Source organism: Sapajus apella, unplaced genomic scaffold, assembly GCF_009761245.1.
Source record: "Sapajus apella isolate SASKATOON/1434 unplaced genomic scaffold, GSC_monkey_1.0 scaffold81, whole genome shotgun sequence".
Classification (NCBI taxonomy): Eukaryota; Metazoa; Chordata; class Mammalia; order Primates; family Cebidae; genus Sapajus; species Sapajus apella.
In genome coordinates this window covers 1,331,874-1,351,704 of record NW_022437021.1, presented here as the reverse complement: position 1 = coordinate 1,351,704, position 19,831 = coordinate 1,331,874, and the positions used below count along the sequence as shown (strand labels likewise).

The following is a 19,831-nucleotide window of genomic DNA, read 5'->3' as shown; positions in this document are numbered from 1 at the left end:
TTCTCAGTAAAAGAGAAGGAAAAGAGTGATAGAAACTTGAGGTGTTTCAAGCACGTCAGCATGGAATATCCTTTCAGTCAGTTGGCCCCACAGATGTAGATAATGTGGATCCAGAAATTCTGACTCCTCCTTAAAAGGATAATAGTTGATACTGTACAGAGCAGGCAAGGAAGTTCCTTTGCGGATGGATACAAGCAGCCAAGCCTGTGGGACCAGAGTAGGCACCTATCCAGATAATAAACCCTGTTCAGCATCATCTAGACCTGTTTGAGTCATTTGGTTTAATTAGCCTTTCCAAGAAAGAATCTTCAAATTTTAATGTTGCATAGTTATGCTTGTAAACATCTCTGCCAAGTGTGGGCTCTAGAAGTGAGGATTTGATGGGCCACAGTGGCTTGGCTGGAAGCCACAGAGTAGCTTTAATAACTTTGTATAATCCAATGACATCATGAAAACAGAAAAATTTGGATTAGAGAAGGGGAATAAGTAAATGAGGTAGTAGCATTCCCGACAGGTGAAGCTAGCTGAGAGCGGGTCAGGTAATCCTCTGCCTAGACGTATTTCTGCTTCAAATCTCATTGGAATTGGGGCTTCTCTTGGTCTCTATGACAATATTGCTACCACAGCATGGGTAGTCGGGAGAGCATTGGAGAGACAGTCAGCAGGTCTGTTTTCTAATCTGAGATCTTCCATCAGCTGGCTGTGAGAGTTTAGGGGCCCTTCAACTCCATGGATGGCTCATCCACTCAGTGAAAAGACTAACCAAGGTAATTAAGAAGGAGGAGAAAGTGAAGAAGGAAGAGGGAGAAAAGAAGAAAATAATAATTTTCACTTGTGTAGTTTTTTATTTAATTTGCTGAACAACATGCTATGTGGCTTGCACACTTGATCCTTTCATCTCATGACAATACTTCCATAGCTGTCTCTATGGATTTTTTTTCAGCTATTTGTTTTCATGATTCTACGTTTGTGTGAAAGTACTGGGAACGATATAGATTGGCAGAAGATGAATACAAATTCTCCTGTATAGTAGGAGGTAATATTTTGAAACCTTGAGGCTTCAAACAGTGGCCAAGGTCAGAGGAGGAGGTTGGCACATATGGTAGAAAAAAAAATCTGGTTCTGTTTCCTTTCTCCTCTGTCCATCCACCTGAAGACTGTGTTATGGCCGGGGTCAAAGCTGTAGCCTATCTAGTATATAGCTACCAGTTCATACTTATTTTAAATCTCGTTGTTTTCATGCTCTCTACTTCATCTAAACTCAAAGCCTTAGCCTAACTTTCATGTTTCTACCTAGCTTCCTGCCTTTCCACCATTCTCTTCCCTTCCTCCCTTCTCCACGTGGCTTTTCTTCCCTTCACCTTGAATGTGTACTCACTCTCTCCTGACTTTACACTTTCCTTCATGAGGTACCCAGGTTGGCTGAACCCACATGTAAGCAGTCCCTTTTAGGGGCAGATGTTGGTCTGTGTGCTGAGAGTCTAGAGAGAATTTAATACTCAATTTTATTCACTATGTGTATGGGCCTTTAAAGAGAGAAGCATAATAAGAGCTCAGAGCATCTAACCTAGAGGATGTAGCTGGGAATGCCCTTTCCTCTGCCCATCCTCTTCTTACCTGCCTATAAAGCTAAGCTCATGCCTACAGCAAGCCTAGCTCCATCTGATTGCCCGTTCTGATGACCCATAGCTTACACCCTCTTTCTGGTCTCAACAGGACTAAGAGACTGTCTCACACAACTTGAAACCTTCTTTCATATTTTGTTGTTTGAACTTTGCTTAGATGCTTTATGCTCTCCTCATCCCCAAATCCTACTGCAACTCAATGATAGCTGCCTCTGTGGGTCTTTCTAGCCCTTTGTTTTCGTGATGATTACTAACCAAATACCTTCCTTTTCTTTCCTATTGCATAATTTTCTTTTTTCTTTTTTTTTCCTATTGCATAGTTTTCTACCTACCTTGCACATTTTTGTGGCTGGATGGGCCATTGCATACCAAGAAGCTGTAATTATTATCACAATTACCCCACCTAATAACTAACACCTTATAGCCTTTTGCCACTGACAAAGCAGCTCTGTACCCATTATCTCATTGTTTTACACAACAATTCTGTTATGTAAGTAGCACAGAAATTATAATCCCGCATTTACAGATGAGAAAATAGATCTTAAATCTGAAGAACTTATTATTTATGTAGCACATAATAAAATGTAGTGAATAAGACCATACTTTCCTATGCTATCTCTGGGGGAAAAATATAGGTAGATAACTTACCTACCACAAAATGTGTGATGGGAAAACTACCCTCCTGGGTCATGGCACCGCTACTTACCCAGGGATCCTTAGAACCCTTTTTTGACATCAGTTGAAACACTACTGACTTATAATGCTTCTCAACAGAGCTGAGTGGATCAAATAGCAAATGTATATGACTCTATTTAACTTGGTATTTATCTTACTGTTTCAGGCCTTCCATTATTTCCTCCCTGATCTACCTGCCATTCACTGTTTACATCTTTGCACTGTTATATATTTGTGCATGCTTTTTCTCTTCCTAAAATGAAACTCTGCATTCTCCTCTCTACATCTTTATTTAGATCCCACCATTCTTCAGAATCCAACATAAATTAACTCCATAAGAAGTCCACTTCCCTTTCTTGTCTCTCTACCTATACTATCTCCACCAGTTGTTAACCTCACCCCTATTTAATTCCCAGAGCACTTCCCCAGGCATTCTGTCTTCTCATGTCAATATTTACATACATTTGTCATTTCCGTGCACAAATACCAAATTGTTTTACTTCAAGCTTCTTTCTTGATTCATTTATGTGGCAATCATAAAGCTTAGCCTATGCCTTGAATAGATCAGGTTCTGAAGAACATGTGTTCATTTATAATGAATGGAAGAATAATTGTTAAAGGGGGCAATTTAGGTTGGATTGAGGACCCCCAGCATGAAACTGTCATGACTGAGGACAGGCAAAAATTCATGACTGCATGCTCTAATCACTCTGAATAGGACAATAGTAGTCATTATTTTGTTGCCACAGTTTCATTCTCACACTCACACTGAGCCTTTGAAGTGAAATCTCTCCTAGCACCATTGAGGTTGGGAGGATTGCTCACTATTTTGAGGGATTGTCAATAGAAAATTATGAAGTCTCTGGTGAAATCCTGCTCAGTTTATTCTCCAAAGATTCAGATTCTTTTGACCAACCTGATGTTTCAACAGCTTGAAAACGAAGGAAAGAACCATGTCTGTCTAGACTGACCAGAAAGTAAAAACAAGGGATACTTTGAAATCTGTGAATCTGACCACAACTGAGAGTTGTACTTAGTCCAAGTAACTGGAAAATCAGTTTCTTGGATTAGGCAAATGCTTCCCTTAAGACTCTCAAACTGCTAGCTTTCTTCTTTTATAATTAATAGAAAATTATTACACTGACAGACAAGAGACTTCATATTTGAGCCAATGGGAAAACTTGACGTTGAAACCAGGGGAAATAATTCAGCCCCAAATAGAGTTGTTAATGCCAGGATAAAAGCAAACAAATGTGCTAATGATCTTCCCTGAGAATCCAACTGTGATGAATTTTGATGAATTCCCAAATGGAAAATATGTCAGTTCTTCTTGAGCTGGGATTTGGACACTAGAATGAGACAATGGTGAAATGGTGTCAGCAAAAGGCACTCTGAAGATCTTATTTCCATTTTCTAGAGAATAAGAATTCTAAAGAGACAGATAATTCCCATTTCAAGGAATCAGATCTGTGTGGTCGTAAGCATCTATGACAAAGTTGTGGTGGGTATGGGACAGGGGATGTCCTGACTTCCATCATATAATCTGCCATTGCTCTGCAGGCCTAGGGAGAGTTTCAGTACTGCAGCTGCTTTGATGTTCTCTTGTGCAGTCATATTATCACCCAACAAACATTCATTGCCATCTCGCATATGCCCAGCCCTTTTCTAGGTACTTTGGATACAGTAAAGATGAGACGCAGCCTTTGCTATTGTGGAATTCTCATTCTAGTGGATCTAGAATTCTCATTCTATTCCCACCACTAAAATATGAGCAGACAATAAATACATGCATAAATGAATGTAGAAGGCAAGATAGAGGTCAGTACTATGCAATTAAAAAACAAGTGAGGGTGAAGGGAAAACAAGTGCCATGTGCCAGGGCACAACAGATTGTGGTATGTTGCTATATTAATTGGGGGTGGAAGAGGGGAGAGGCCTCACAGATGACATGACATTTGAATAAGGACCCTAAAGACATCATGGAGAAAGATGAATATTTGGATAAAGAGTATTCCAGGTACAGGAAATACCAATGCAAAAGCTGTGAAGTGTCAGTTCTAGACAACATCAGGAAATGTCCAAGAAGCTAGCTCAGTTGAAGTAGAGTCAGCAAACCAAAGAGTGGTAGCCCATGCATTATGAGATAGAGCTGGACACATGACATGGTCTTGTGCTAGGCAGCACAAAACTCTCCAGGGAAACTCTATGCAGTAGATGGGAGCATGGCTATACCTACACGTGGATTGCGAAGCAGCCAACTGGCCATGTTTAAACTCTAATAAGCAACTGAAACTGGAATAGGCAAGGAAAGAGAAGCTTGGGTCCGTTTGACAGGATACAGCTGGCGGCTTTGTTTTCAACTGTGCTCCAAAATATTGTTGCAACTGCCACAACTTTTCCTTTCCATTCGACACCTCCAAAACCCGTTAACATATCTTCATCCTTCACAGCCTAGTTCGGGCAGGATGGCACCAGTGTAGACACAGGTGAAACAGAGTGGAATGTGGAGTTTTAAAAATTTGAGTTCAGAAACCTGCCTTTGTAATTTAGTAGCTTTATGAGCAACTTATATAACCTCTCTGAGCCTCAATTTTGTCATCAATAAAATGTTTTAAAATGTATAAAATAATTAAAGTATTGCCATTATCCAAGGAGGGTAATTCTGTTATTTACAGCTGAGGAAACTGATGGGCAAGGGTTAAGGAAGTAATCCATGATTATTTCTAAATTGTAGAAATGTGAAAATGCTAGCACTTGCAGGATTTGAACCTGAACAATATGGGTTTCAGCATACACACCATCCTGCAAGGTACATAGGGTTAAACTCATGCATTTAACCCTGTGTAGCTTGCAGGATGGTGTGCATGCTGAAAGGGATTGTGAAGACAAAATAACAAAGAAAATACTCAATCATTGTTAGTTCTTGACCATTCACACATTTTTCATTATAAGTGATTGAGGAATCAACCCAAAATTACTTACGCCAAAAGGAAGTTTGTTGGGTTTTATAGATAAAAATTGGCCATAGGCACTAGGGGCATGCTAGCTTCAACTACTGCTCAATTTAGGTTCCAAGTTGCTGTCATGATCCAACTCTTGGCCCTGCTTTATATATTCCTTCTTTCTCATGTTCCATGTGGTGATCAATGCAGCTTCAGTTCAACAGCAGTACAACACCCAATCCAGTAGAGGAGAGGAGTTCACTTTCCTGATGGGTGACCATGTGTTCTGGTTTAGCCAGGACAGTCACTCAGTTCAATGGAAAAGAACAGTCTTCTTCTGTTATACGAGATACATTCAGAATTTCTCAAGAGAGTCACCTAGTCCAAAGGAGGTGGACTGATGGATAAGATGACCATGGGTCTTGGCTTTCCCAGGCACTCTTTATTCACACCTGTCATTGCAGCTTAATTATTAATTGTACGTCCATTCTCTCTCAGAAGTATCCCAATTTATGGTAGATGTATATGGTCATTTTACTGATAGTACGAAGAAAAATAGTCTCATTAATCTTTGCCTCAGATACAAAGTCTTCTGAAGAAAGAAGGATTTACTTAGAGGAGAGAGGGAGGAGTGTTCACCAAAGAATAGAGGGACTGCCAAGAAGTGGGGTGGTGGGCTCGGGATAGCCAAAACCACAAATGTCAATCACAGTTCCCCTTTTCTCTTTATACTGTTTGGTATTGTTTAGCTGTTTAGAAAGGGTTTGGGAGTTGGAAAAACATGGGTTTGACTCTTGACTCTGCTGCTGCCTATAGCTTGTTGACCTTAGTGAAAGCGTCTTCTCTTTCTAAGCCCTGGTTTCCTTACGTATAGAGAAAGCTCATCGTACCTGCCTCAGTGAGTCATTATGAGGATTCAGCAGAGTGATGGACATGAAGGATTCACTAAATCAATAGCTACTGTTTTTCCATACTGCCTATAATACATGTTACCACACAATATGTGCTCAGTAAGAAACTGGTGACCAGTAACTAGGACAGGAAATAAACAAAGGACAGTGAACCTCACAGTGGGTGCAGGGAGGCACGGGGTGAGTGTAGACAAGAGATGCTGTGAGTGGTGGTGGGGCTTAGTGATCAGGGAAAAGAAAACACTTTGATGCTGAGTGAGGAGATTTGTGATCCAACTGAAACATTGGGAAAACCACGGAGAAAATGACCTTTTTAGAACTACTGGGGAAATGAGAAATTATTAAAATTTAAAACAGTCACAATATTTACTAGATACCCATATTGGGGCATACAGATATGAATAATTAATGGATCCTACTCCCAAGAATTTGGGAGTAAAAAACTCATAAATATACAGAAGTATGTTCTACTTACAATTAATTTATCATAGCTAGAGAATTATAAATGCCATAATCTTAAACATAATAGTTCTTTGATTTTATAAAGAAAAGGTTGTAGGAGATACCCAACTGAAGTGCTGTGAGAGGTTAAAGGAAGAAGAAATCCCTTCCAACGGGTAAAGCAGGAACAATTTGGGGAATTTGGGGGGGGGTCATCAGTGTAGCTGGATTTACATGTAGGGAAGATCAGAAAGTATTGGAGGCCTTGGACATTCCAGGTGCACTCTTACCCTTGTGCTTTTGTTTCCTTTGCCTAGGTTGCTCTCCTGCAGGCGTCTGTAAAACCTGATCCCTTACTTTCTTGAGTCTTTTGCCAAATGCCATCTCACTAAGGACCTCCCTAGCTACCTTTGTAAAATTGTGACACCTACCAGTGTGTTTTTGTCTTTAGTGCTTTCAGCTCTCTAACCTGCTATATACGTTAAATGTTTATCTTTTTTATTCTCCATCTCCCTGCTAGAATGCCAACTTCATGGGGCAGGAATTTTTGCCCGTTTTGTTCACTGCTGCATCTCCAATATGTAGAATAGTATCCAGCACATAGTAGGTGCTTATATTTTGTAACAAGAAAGGAAGAAGAGAGTCTGACTGAGGGGGAAGCGTGACCCAAAGTACAGATGGAATGTGGAAATGTGTGCAGCAGACACAGTGTTAGTGCAGGTGGACTGGAGTATGCATGTGTGTACATACATATGTGTGCAGGGGTGAACACAGTAGAGGAAATTTAAACAGGAAGTACTTACTGGGGCTAGACCTTAAAGGACTTGAAGACTAGGCCAAGGAACTGAGCTTTTACTCTGCGTGTCATAGAAACTATCAAATATTTCCACCGAGAAATTGATATGAACAAGTTGTTTGAAGAAGATTGATCTGACAGTGTTGTTTGTAGCAAGAATAGGCATGGAAAGAGGTTGGAGATAGGGAACACTGGCTAGGTGGTGCATAAAAGGCAAGGTGACCTTAACCAAAAAACAAAGGAGGTGGGAAAAGGAGAGAATAAAGGGAGATGTGCAAAAGATGGGTGTGCAAAGAGATAGAATTAACAAGATTTGATCCTATTACTAAAAGGAATGCTAGAGAACATGTACTATTATTAGTGGGATGGCCTAAATATGCAGTGATTGATGTGACAACAGCTCTAACATTAATAGTCAGAGTTGACAACTATTGGACATATGTGGACAAATGCACAAATAGGACTGCCAATGATAGCCATAAGTGGTATGGAAGGTACCACTTTGTCCTTAGGAGCAATTTCCTTACAGCAAAAATAGTGTTTCTAAGTGGTTTCTATTTATTTTACTCTTTCTAAAACTAGTTAACATAACACAATAACAATTTCAGTATGTGAAGACCTTGAGTGTCTACTTTCCTTTGGGACATATCTACAGTCACTGCTAAAAGTTAAATATCATGACTTCTCTATGCCTGTGACTCCAGTTTTCTTTTTCACAAGCAATGTTCTCACCAAGAGAAACTGCAGGTTTGCACTTTGGGAAGATACAGAAGAGAAAGCAAATAATAGGGAATGGAATTGTCCGAAAGTAGAAGTAGATAGCAGAAGGGATTTGAGTCTGAAAAACAGAGGAGTCCCTCCTTATTTTCCAAGCAGCCAAGAATAGCATTTTCAATTGTTTTGATTTTTTTGCCCTCTGGGTTTGTGTGTGTGTGTGTGTGTGTGTGTAGACATGTGCATGCATATGTGGACAAATGCACAAATAGGACTGCCAGTGATAGCCTTAAAGACTGTGTCTTACACACCTCAAGGAGGCGCTACGCATAGACAACAATGGCACTGCTGCTTTCTGGAGCTGTGCAATGGGCTGGCCCCACTTAGAAGAATATAAGAAGAGAACTGACTTGAGAAGTGGCTCTGCTATTTCCAAATATCTCACCTTCCCACATCCCATAAAATCTGTAATTTTCCATTATAGATTTGATTACCATTATGTAGTCCATTAGTTTGAGTTAGTTCATTCAACTATTCTCTTCAGTGGTTGAAGGATCCATGACTTTCTGAGAAATCTTGGATAACAGGGGCCTGAAAGATCTAAGATTAAAGATAAGGAAGTTGGTAGAGGGGCGGGTTCTGACAACAAACTTGGCCTATTTTACACACAGTTGAGTCAAAGGCTGCTCTGCTCTGAGCAATACGGGAGAATTAAGTTAGGGTCAGATGGTAGTAGGTCTTAAATGCTAAGCTAGTATCTAGGAAATAAGGAGCCATAAAAGGTTTTTAAGAAGAAAAATATATGAAAACACAGATCAGTCAAGCCTTTTTATCTCCAAATATCAGACTGCCGAAGGTATCCACAGACTCCTGCCTGAATATCTCTGAGAAGGTTCTTGTTCTCTTCCTGATCTCTATCCTTCTATGCAAGCTGACTGATCCAAGTTAACTCAATTCAATATATATTTACTGTGCATATATTACATATCAGTACAGTTAGAAGTTTCAGAAACAGCTGCTTAAAAAGTTCTATTCTCTAGCTTCCCCTCTCATTTTGAATATTTTCTTTCATTTCCTTTCATTTGCAATACCTTGGGTGACATTCCATCAAGAAGTAAACTTTCCAAGTACAGTCATGTTAGAGCCTTAGGAGAGATCTGATGTGGCCTAGAGTGTTAACAGGAGCGCTCTGTACGGTGAGAAATGTATGTTTTCTTTACTCTGGCCAGATTTTTCTAGACCAGAAAGTGAAGGCTTTTTCAATATTAGCATGTAGTATATTTAACAAAGTGCTTACTGAAAATCCCACAAAATATGTCTTTCCTGCATATTTTTAAAGCATAGAGGCGCTCACCTTGGTTTGTGTAAGCTTCAGTGGTGCATGTTATACTTTATTTTGGCTGCTGTGATACATATTGGGAGGGTGGCTCTCTCTGGACTCCCGGCAAAGTTGGCAAGCTGTACCCAAAGTTGGTCCAAGGATAGGGTGACTTGAGTGAGTTCTGTGCAAGAGCTCTCACTGTCTGCTGTACAAATACATGTCTAAATTCACAGTCTGATTCATCACACCCACTGGCAACTGTGCCAGCCAAGGTCAGGTTCTTAACTGCAGCTTGGACTATAGCTATGACCTACCTTCTTACTGTGCCCTGGCTTCAGTCTTGCTCATGCTCCTGCAGCCTCCACATTGCTGCCATATTCTTAAACAAAATCAGAACTCGACTCGTTTTTTAAACCTCCAATTTCTCTGAAGATTAGATTGACAGAAATAATTTTCACTGAGGGTCAAGCCATCCCCAGAGAGATATATCAGAATCTGCACAAAGTGGCTTCAAAGCTATATTTAGCATCCAGTGCCTTAGATTTGTTTTGAAATTATTAATAATATCTATGAACTGAATATGATTAATGTTTATTTAAAATGGGCTACTGATCTCTAGGAAGAAGTTCACACTTCTTGTTCCACCATTCAAGGCCTTACGTAATGTAGTGCCATTACTAATTTCCAGAATAGTTTCCTGTTTTGATATTACTAGTCTCAGTACTTAATGTTGATAATACTAAGAAGAGTAGGTCTTTGAGGGATATTTAGTCTGGTTGTAGAGATAGATGCAAAAAACTAATTTTACATGGTATGAGATGTGTTATCATACAGATATGTATATGGTGGGTGGCAGAACAATGGAGGGGATTCACGAATCTGTTTTAGAGGAAGAGTTAAGGCTGCTGGCGCTGCATTGTAAAGGGTTGTAAAGACAGAGGTGGATTCAAGACAGATGCTGGAGGTGGAATTGACAGGACTGAGACCCCTGTCAGTCCTGAATGGGGTATCTGTCTTGAATGGAGTAGTCCCTGAAGGAAAAGGGGAGTTGAGGGTGGTGCTCAGGTATCCAGCTGGGATTCCATGTGAACAGTGGCACCATTAAGCAGAAGGTTGGAACTCTGCTGTGGACATGTCAAATGTGATGTGCTTAGGAGACAATCACATTGGAGTGTCCACTACAGAGTCTGGAGCCCAGAAGGGATATCTTGGCTGGAGACATCAATTTGTAGGTGATAGTGGAAGATATAGATGTAAGTGTTAACCAGAGTGGGCATATAATATTAGAAAAGATGAGCCCAAAGTCAGAGCTGCAAAGCATATCTTCAAATATTTTTTTAAAAAACTTTAATAGAACTTGAAGGGGTAAGTCTTTTTCTATTAAAAATTTTAAAATATGTTATAAGAAGAATCACCATCTGAATATCCATACATGGAATTATGTAAAAGTGGCTAGGGCATTTGTTCTTAAGTTGAGAAGAACACATCCAAAACACACACACACATACATACACACACACACACACACAGACACACAAACAAACAAACAAAACAGAAAAAACTCAGGTCTTTATATCTCTCCAAGTCTATTCTCTAATAATAGTACAGTAGTAAGCTTGATTTAGAATTGCCTCTGTGTCCTTGCCAGTTTACATCTTGGAAGCTTGTTTCTATTCATTTCATAAGCCACAACATATTTGATCATTTCTAACATTCACAATTTTCACATTAAAATTGATGATGTGTTATAGTTTAATAGCAGTAATCGTCTTTCTCAGCGGTATATAAAATAATTGTGTATCTTGCAGTCATTGGCCCATTCATTACAAAGTCATGTGGTAATTGCTTTGTGCCTCCCACTCTGGACAGCAGCAGGATGCCCTTTGGAGCTGAGAAGGATGGAGTGAAATGGCCCTTTCCACTCCCTGCCTTCACTCTCCACCCAAGCCAGCCTTAGCGGTCTTACCGATGTGTCAGATGAAGGAGCCATAGTCCTCTCATGAAATGTCAGGAGCAGAGCAGCAAGGGCTCTGGCGGGAGCTCAGATCCTCTTATCCTGAGGTTTTGCAAGCCCTAAGAGGGTTAGGGAAAGTAAGAACCCAGTGGCCTCATAAAACACAAGCCCCTCTCTTCACAGAGGGTCGCCTTGTGTCACTGAGGGTTCTGGTTGCATGCAGCAGGCATCATCTCCGGTGGCACTTACTGGAACAAAATCTGGTGCTGACACCACCTTTAGTGGGATTTATTGGAAGGAAGTCTGGTACTCACAGAATCAACAGGAGGCAAAAGGAACAGGTTTGAAAAAGCATGGGGACCAAGGGAACTCTGGAACACTGGGCCTCTGGAACAATCTTGCCAGGATGTTGGGCATCACTGCTGCTACTGCTCTTTGCCCCAGAATAAACCCTAATTTTTTTCTCAGCTTTGACTCCAAGGATCCAAAGACAAAGCCTGAGTTAGAAGCAACCAGTCTGAATCCCCAGATTCTCTCTGTGTCCTGGCCACCAGGAAATTAATAGCAGGAAACTCTCTTCCCTTGGGCTTCAAGAGAGGAAAGTAGGATCCAGCACGTCACCTATCCAGAATCATTGCAAAGGGAATATGCCCCAGATGAAAAGGGGTTTTGCTATTATACTATATTGCCAAACACTGACAAGTGTTCCACTGCACTCCCTTTCAAATACCTCACATCCATAAGGCTGTCAGAACAAGTCAGCAAGCAGAGGACTGCAGCATACTAAAACTGTCTACATCGGCTTCATTCAGAACCATGGACTAGGGGAGGAAACGAACTCTTCTGGAGCTCAGGCAAAGGGTCAAGCCTCGTGCTGAGTGTGTTATCTGTGCTGCGTAATATGCAATTATTGCTATATAATATGTAGTTATTCATTCTTAGACTTCTGAAAATCTTAAGGGAAGAGGACAGTGGTTATCAAAGATTTTTCCAACCAGGGGGAATGAATGTGGCACCTGGAGACGGCAGAATATGGGTGTGAAATAAAATAATGTGTCTAAAAGATGCCATTGTTTAGAAATTAGCCCTTTGGACTGACAGGTAATTAACTTCTGCCACTAGTTTAATTTCTTGTGTGGACCTGGATGCAGGAAACCATACATGGGTGGTAATTTTTTTCCCTCCAATCTCAAAGGAAATGTAACTAGGTATGAACTAGTGGCACAACTCATATATCAGTGGTCTGCAGCAGGTCTCCATAAACCCTTTTCTTTAAAGTTATTTAACTGTTTTGAAAATGGTTTCAACAGAAGTAATTCCAATTGCACCAGAAAGGAAACCAGAGTCTTAAAGAAAAATATACTTTCTTTGCTGAGCAAGGCAAACATATCAGTATGCAGAGAAACAAACCAGTCTCTCGTGTTTTATTTCCTTAGCAAATTCACTGAAACACTTACTTTATGTCTTTAAAAAGCTGATAGACAAAGAATTCTGTGGCCACTAAAAATTAATACCTACAACTGGTTTGTAGCCACTTTAAAAGGGCAGGTACTATTTTTTAAATTTCTCTGTTATTCACAGTTTCTCATTATGGGACTCTGTACATACTACAAACATAATACATATTTGTTGTGTGTGTGTTTTTTAGACTGATTGAAAACATATTCTCTGGGGAAGGATTTTCCATTTAAGGAATTAGATAACCTGCTATTTCCTCACATGCTTCTATGCATAAACCTAGACATTGTATCACAAACCTAGACCTTTTTATAGCCAAGCACATCACAGAATAATATTTTTCCAATAAGCTCATAGTGGCACTTTTGGTCACGATGTTTCTTTTTTGACTCTTCTGAGAATTAATGTTTAAAATAAATACCCTTATAGCTGTGAAAGATGAGAATTTGTTACTATTTAAAGCTGACTAATTCAGTCATTTGGTAAAACTGCTTTCAGTTTTAAGAACTAGAGGATGTAAGTGCAGGAGCTAGGTGGCTCTAATGAAAGCACAATTATCATCTATAGTCAGAAGAACTAGTTATCAGTGAATCCAGACCTTGATCCATTACTCCCCTTGGGTCCATGGATTGATTAGTCTTATTTTCCCCAAGGTCTTCACACAACTCACTCCTCTAACTCGTTTAAGTTTTTGCTCACATGTCACCTCTGTGTGGCCTTTGGGGGCCTCTGTTTTAAATTGAGACTCTCCCACTTTGACCAGAATGCCTAAACTCTCTTTCCTATTTTGTCCTTTCCCCCATAGCACTTGTCTGATACAATATATATTTTGTTTTCTTATTTGTTTGTGGTTTCTTTCCACTGGAATGGAAGCTCCATGAGCACAGAGATTATTTTGTTTGTCTTGTTCCCTGGTGAGTGCCTGGCACCTGGCACATAGTAAGTGCTCAGTCAATATTTGTTAGAATCTAAGGCAACGTTCGTTTTGAAGATTTCTGCTTAAGTATGTTCCCAATGGCCTTGACTCTTCTGAGAATTTATGGTTTAAAAAGCAATTTTGCATTGGTTATTTTATTTAGTCATTCTTACAACAACAATGTGTTTCAAGGAAGGATTATTATTCCACTCCAGCAGATGAGGAAATGGGGGCTCAGAGAGTTCCCACAAATTGGATAAAACCCAGGGGCCAGCAAGTGGTGGACTCCAGCCCGGAACACGATCAAATACCTCCCTCGGGGTGCTGCTCTCACCCAAGCTGTGAATCTTTCTGGCTGGGGGAATTAACGCTTCATATTAAGGATTGCCGGCCAGGTCTCAAAGCAGTGAATTCCAGAATGAAAATTAGAACAATGTGGTTGTAGCATATATATTCTTGATAAATAAAATAATCCATATGTGCAGCTCTCAAGGGTGTGAAACCTAACATCTCAGCTAAAACTTGTATTTGCTCACCTCCTGAAAGTGGAAGAACTATCCATGTTGAGGCCATGCAAGTCTACCTCAAAAAGCCCCTGCAAAGCCTCCTCACCTTGCAACAGAACATTGCAGCTGCTTGTATTTTTGTCCTTTCTCCATGGCGTTTCTATTTCACATCATGCTGTGGTTCAGGAGGCAGTTTGTATAGTGGTTAAAAATCACAGACCCCAAAACAGGCAGAGCCAGACAGAACTTGAAGTGGGATGTGGTTGCAATTCCTTTGGGGGTAATTATTGTCTCCTCATCTGCAAAACTGGGCTAATCGTACTAAGTTCTGATACATAAATTAGATTATACAAGTGATGCACTCATGACTGCCTTAAGTATTATTGAACATCTACTGTATCCCTTCTACTAGATTGTATGATTATAGAAGGAAATGCACTTACCGGCTTTATTAGTTTTCTAGTGCTGCCATAACAAAGTGCCACAAACTGGCTGTGTAAACAACAGAAATTTAATGCTTCACAGTTCTGGAGGCTAGGATCTGAGATCAAGAAGTCTGTGGGCTTGGTTCCTTCTGAGGGCTGTGAGGAGGAATCTGTTCTCCTAACTTTGGGTGGTTTGCTGGCACTCTTCAGTGTTCCTTGGCTTGTAAAAGCATCAGGTCTATCTTTGCCTTCATCTCCCCATGATGTTTTTCCTATGTGTGTGTGTGTCTGCATCCATTTTCCTCTTTTTATAATGGCACCAGTCATATTGGATTAGGTGCCCTACACCATTATAACTTCATTTGAACTACTTATATCTGCAGTGACCCTATTTTCAAATAAGGCCACATTCTGAGGTACTGGAGTTTATTACTTCAACATACGAATTTTGAGGACACAGTTCAATTTTGGGGACACAAGTGATAAGCCCTGGCCTCATCACCATTTTTTGTTGTTGAAAATACAGCAGATAATGCCCTGTACTTAATAAGTATCAGGGTGTGGCTGCTGAATCTGTTAAAGAAATGTCTCCAGAAGGTTCAGAAATAAAGCCACTGAAATAATAAAGCAGCTGAAAACTGCCTCTTCATCCAAGGATTACCGAAAGAGGAAGCTTCTCTCGATCTAGTTCCTCACTGCACTTTATGTTTAGTCCTTGGGTTAGGAAGATACATCATATCAAGATGGATATTTTGCTAAGGACTTTCCAAGTGGAATTGTGTATGTGTGTGTGTGTGTGTGTGTGTGTGTGTGTGTGTGTGTGTGTGTGTGAAGAGATAGCATTAATGTATTCACATATGGATAAGGACATAGATATGCTATGTATAACTTTTTAAAGATTTATTTGTTTAAAAGTCTGGGTCACAGTGTTCTTTTCAAAATTTTAAGTGTGGCTTTTCATCTCATAAATGTGACCTCAGAGATATGTGTGAATAATAAATGACAGTTCTTTAAAATGTTTTACATTCTTTCTTACATATGCATAGTGTGATTATATATAAAGTAGTGAACTTGGCTCCACAGTCTCCCTGCATACCTATAGAGTATGATATTTCAATTAAAATTCATATTTTAAAAATGCTAATATCTAAATTGCAATGCTATACTTTAGATACCTATATTTTTAAAATTGATATTCCTTCCACAAATCACTTACTTAATATTAGTTAGAATTTTGTAAGTTGCTTTTCAGGATATACTTCATTTGAGCATTTAAGTATGCATTTATAATGTATTCTAAGTGGTTGGTACTGAAATTTTGAGTTGATAAATATCAGGATTTATTGGGATAGAAATGGGACTATCCACAGACCTTGAGATTTTATAAAAGTTTTATAAATATTTGTTGAATTAATAAATATATGGGGTAGAAGAAGCAAAGTCATTTCCTTTCAACTCTATTTGGACCAATGAAGTCAATAACCTACATGAAGTACAATACTGTATTTAAAGATTGAAAGCAAATTTTAATTTGTTATATTATTTACGTTTCTATAATCTGGATTTTCTTGTGACATCTTGACGCTCTTCTAAACCTTCTGCATTGTGTCTGATGCTTTCAAACACTCTGTAATGGAAGGGGCCTCTAGGAGAGGCAAGTTGAGAGAGAGGAAAAATGAGCACACATTTGCATAGGGCAGGAAGGGCACTCCAACATCTGGCAGGGGTAGCCAACTCAGTCGACTTGTTAGTCTCATTAAATTCACATTAATGCATGAACTGCTCTGAATGTGTAAATACCATTTCGGGTTGTTTTCTCCCAGACCAATGGCATTGACTTTGGGGCCCTTCCCCTTGTTGTTTACTTGCCAGTGGCATTTGACCTGGGGTCAGACCTGTATTTAACCCTTTCCTGTAGGTCAAAAACAAATTAATTTAGTGAGAATTAAATTGGAAATGAGTCATCTGTACAACAGGTGTTCCCAGTGGAAAATGTGCTCCAGGTGGAAACATTTTAAAATCTGTTCCTGGGCCATCCTCGAAGAAGCTTCAGAGGTCAGGGAGGCAATTCCAAGACATCCCACGTGGTGAGGGCCTGGAGCTGGATGTACAGGTGTCCACTGAGCATGGTTTTCTCAGCAGCTTGGGGAAATTTTCAAAGAGGCCCCTTTTGGAGATAATTTATTCATAAATTCATGAACATTTAATCTTGGGCATTCATTGTGGACTGATGTACTTAGATGTTGCCTTAAATGATTAGAACTTTACACTTTACCCCTACCTCCCACTGTCAACCAAAGACTTTGATTTTGAGGAAAGAAAATATTGTATTTTTCTCTTTCTTTTTTCTAGAGGATGAGGAAGATGAGGAAATGGTGGAAACTAAAGTTGGCCAGGACTCAGAACTGGAAAATCAAGACAAAAAACAGGAGGTGAAGGAAGGTATGGTGTCAAAAATAAGTAAAGTAATTGTTTTATTTGCTTTTACCAAAAGACAATAGAGCTAAGTAAAAATATAATTTATATACTCTATATGGAATATTTTCTATGGTTGTTTAATACATTACATTTAGCAACATAAACTGTAATCTCCAAAGAAAAAGTCGTTTCTTTCTTGACTGATAGATGCAAATAAAGTGCAAAACGTCCACAATTTCAGTAACAATTCTAGTTACAACTCTAGTATAATTATTACTAAATAGTGATAAAACACTTGTTATCAGCTGTCATGTTATCTTGTCACACCACCATACATTCCCAATGATAACAGTAAAGCAAAGGACTAGATATAATTATTTTGTCAATAAATTTTGAAGTGTTTTCTTGTGATCTACGTGAAACATTAATAGTGATCATTGCTATTAATTCTGCTATTAAAATTTTTCTTCTGCAAGTCTGCCTGTATAAGGGGGAACAACCTCTTACATGTTCTGGTAATAATAATGACTAATATTTATTAAGGACTCACTATGCACTTGGCTGTTTTCTAAGCACTCCACAGATATTATTCACTCCTTACAACATCATTTTGAAGCAGATAATATTATTACCCCCATTTTATAGGCAGAGAACTACGAAGAAAGAAGTCTAAAAACTTATCCAAGGACATATAATGTACAAGCACATGAGCCAAGATTTAGAGTCGAATCCAAAGCCCGTACATTTCACCCTGTTGCCCTCTTCATGATAGCACTGTGTCTATAAGAAGAAAGAAAGAAAAAAGAAAAGAAAAAGAGGGACAGGAAATACTACAGATGACATATTCTTACACATCCAGCTTTGGATTACTTTGGGATTCTCAGCCCATGGAGACAGAAGAGAATTTTGAATGTGTCTTACTTGCTGACAAATGGAGAGTGGGACCCGAGAACTGAGTGTAGATTAAAAAGCTTCTTCCATATTTCTCACTGAGTGTTCCAAGTATAGATTGATATAACTCTGATAAGAAGCTCATTTGATTTGTAAATTTTAAACATAGTTGTGGCTCTGGCACAGTGTGGCAGATGTTCAGCACTGGGGACTTTTGTAGGAATTAATACATATTGATCCCATGTACTCACTTCAACACCTTGTGCTGTCATGAGAAAATTATAGTAGCCCAAATACCTATTACAAATGATATCCACATCATATGGACTTAAATGAGACCATTTTTACAAATTATTAAGAATCACTTTATAGTGAGGCTTATTTGAAGTGTGTGTGAGTGTGGGTTAGCATGTGTGTGTTTTAGTTTTGGTTGCTTTTTTGCAATCTCAGGTATCTAAAAGCCAGTGCAAGATAGTAATGAAAAAGTACAGCCTCTGGAGCCAGACTACCTGGGATCAAATCTTGTCTCTGTCAGTTATTAGCTGAGTGATCGCTACAGACTGAGTTATTTAACCTTTTCTTGCGTCAGTTTCCCCATCTGGCAAACAGAGATAATACGTACCTTCTGAGTTTTTTTTTTTTTTTTCCTTCTGAGGTTTTTAAAAAATTAAACAGGGCTAGTATGGAACAGTACTTGGCACAAAGTAAGTGTTACATAAAAGCTTGCTAAATTATCATTAGTAGTCTTGCCTTGCAGTGCCTGGGTCTATAACTGGTTTCTATCCTGGTGAGATGGATGCCCTTGGGAGCCCCAGCTCTCTGTACTCAGCTTTGCCATAGCCCATAGCTTTGAAATGACATGGTTACAGGGGCCCCAGCTAGTACATTTAAAAGAATGTGGAAATACCAATAGAGATGCAAGCAAATTCCTTTAAACTCATTGGAGAACTATTGTTAAGGGTCTTATTTCTGTTACTGTGCCAGGTGTCAGGCATTGAGAAGTTCAATAAGGGTATGAGTAAGTCTTAGGAGAAGATTCAGAATTTTAACAGTGGCATCCACAGAAGACACAACGCTTACTCTTTCTGAGAGTCCAAATGAATTTGATGGAAGAGATCTCACATTTAAACTTATACTAAAAACATCCTTTTTTTTAAAAAAAGTTGGTGAATAGAATATCATGATTACAGGTGCAGTGAGGGACAAAATAAGTCAGGCTCTATTAAAGTACTCCTTTACTATTTGCAAAATATTCTTAAAATATACCTGGTGATAAAGAGCCAGGGTATATTTTGTGTGTCTTGGCATGGATTCCTCATCACCACCACCCCAGCCCTAATCTCCAAATCATCTTCTCCAGCAAAGCAAAGCAACCTCCTTCTTAAGTTCCAAGTGAAAACACCCTTCAGTTTTAACTGTTACTCATGCTTCATGGAATTGATTAAAGTCATGTTAAAAGTCCAAAAGAAGTTTGAAAGAACGTTTCCTGTTCCTGCTGCACTGTGTGCCTTATTCTCCATTAATGGCTTTTCTGCAAATTAGCACATAATGGGTTAAAAGCATGTTTATGTTGGCATCAAACTCTGGCTTTTTTTTTTTAAAAAGCAAGACATTATTTTACAAACATTCGAAAGAATCTCTAGCAGATATAATCGTGGCGCCATTCACACGACTGCAGAGTAGTTAGGGCTGTGTCAGCACTTCCATTATGAACCCTGCGTTTCAGGGATTTATTACTCAGCCATAAAAATTTGCTCTGGGCTGAAACTTGACATACACAGCTTCAAACCAGGGAACACATTTTTGAGAAATCTGGCTTTTTGTTTTTGGAGTGAAAA

General features: G+C 39.3%; 1 protein-coding gene across 6 annotated transcripts in view; it reads left to right on the top strand.

Annotated features, from left to right (window-relative positions):
• The window catches only part of DYNC1I1 (dynein cytoplasmic 1 intermediate chain 1), a 314,945-nt gene that overhangs the window by 175,164 nt on the left and 119,950 nt on the right, over window positions 1-19,831 (top strand). For all 6 annotated transcript variants that reach the window (XM_032252893.1, XM_032252891.1, XM_032252892.1 and 3 more), the window contains one exon: window positions 17,037-17,126. In XM_032252893.1, the coding sequence (XP_032108784.1) occupies window positions 17,037-17,126 (90 nt within the window). The remainder of the gene's footprint in view (window positions 1-17,036; window positions 17,127-19,831) is intronic.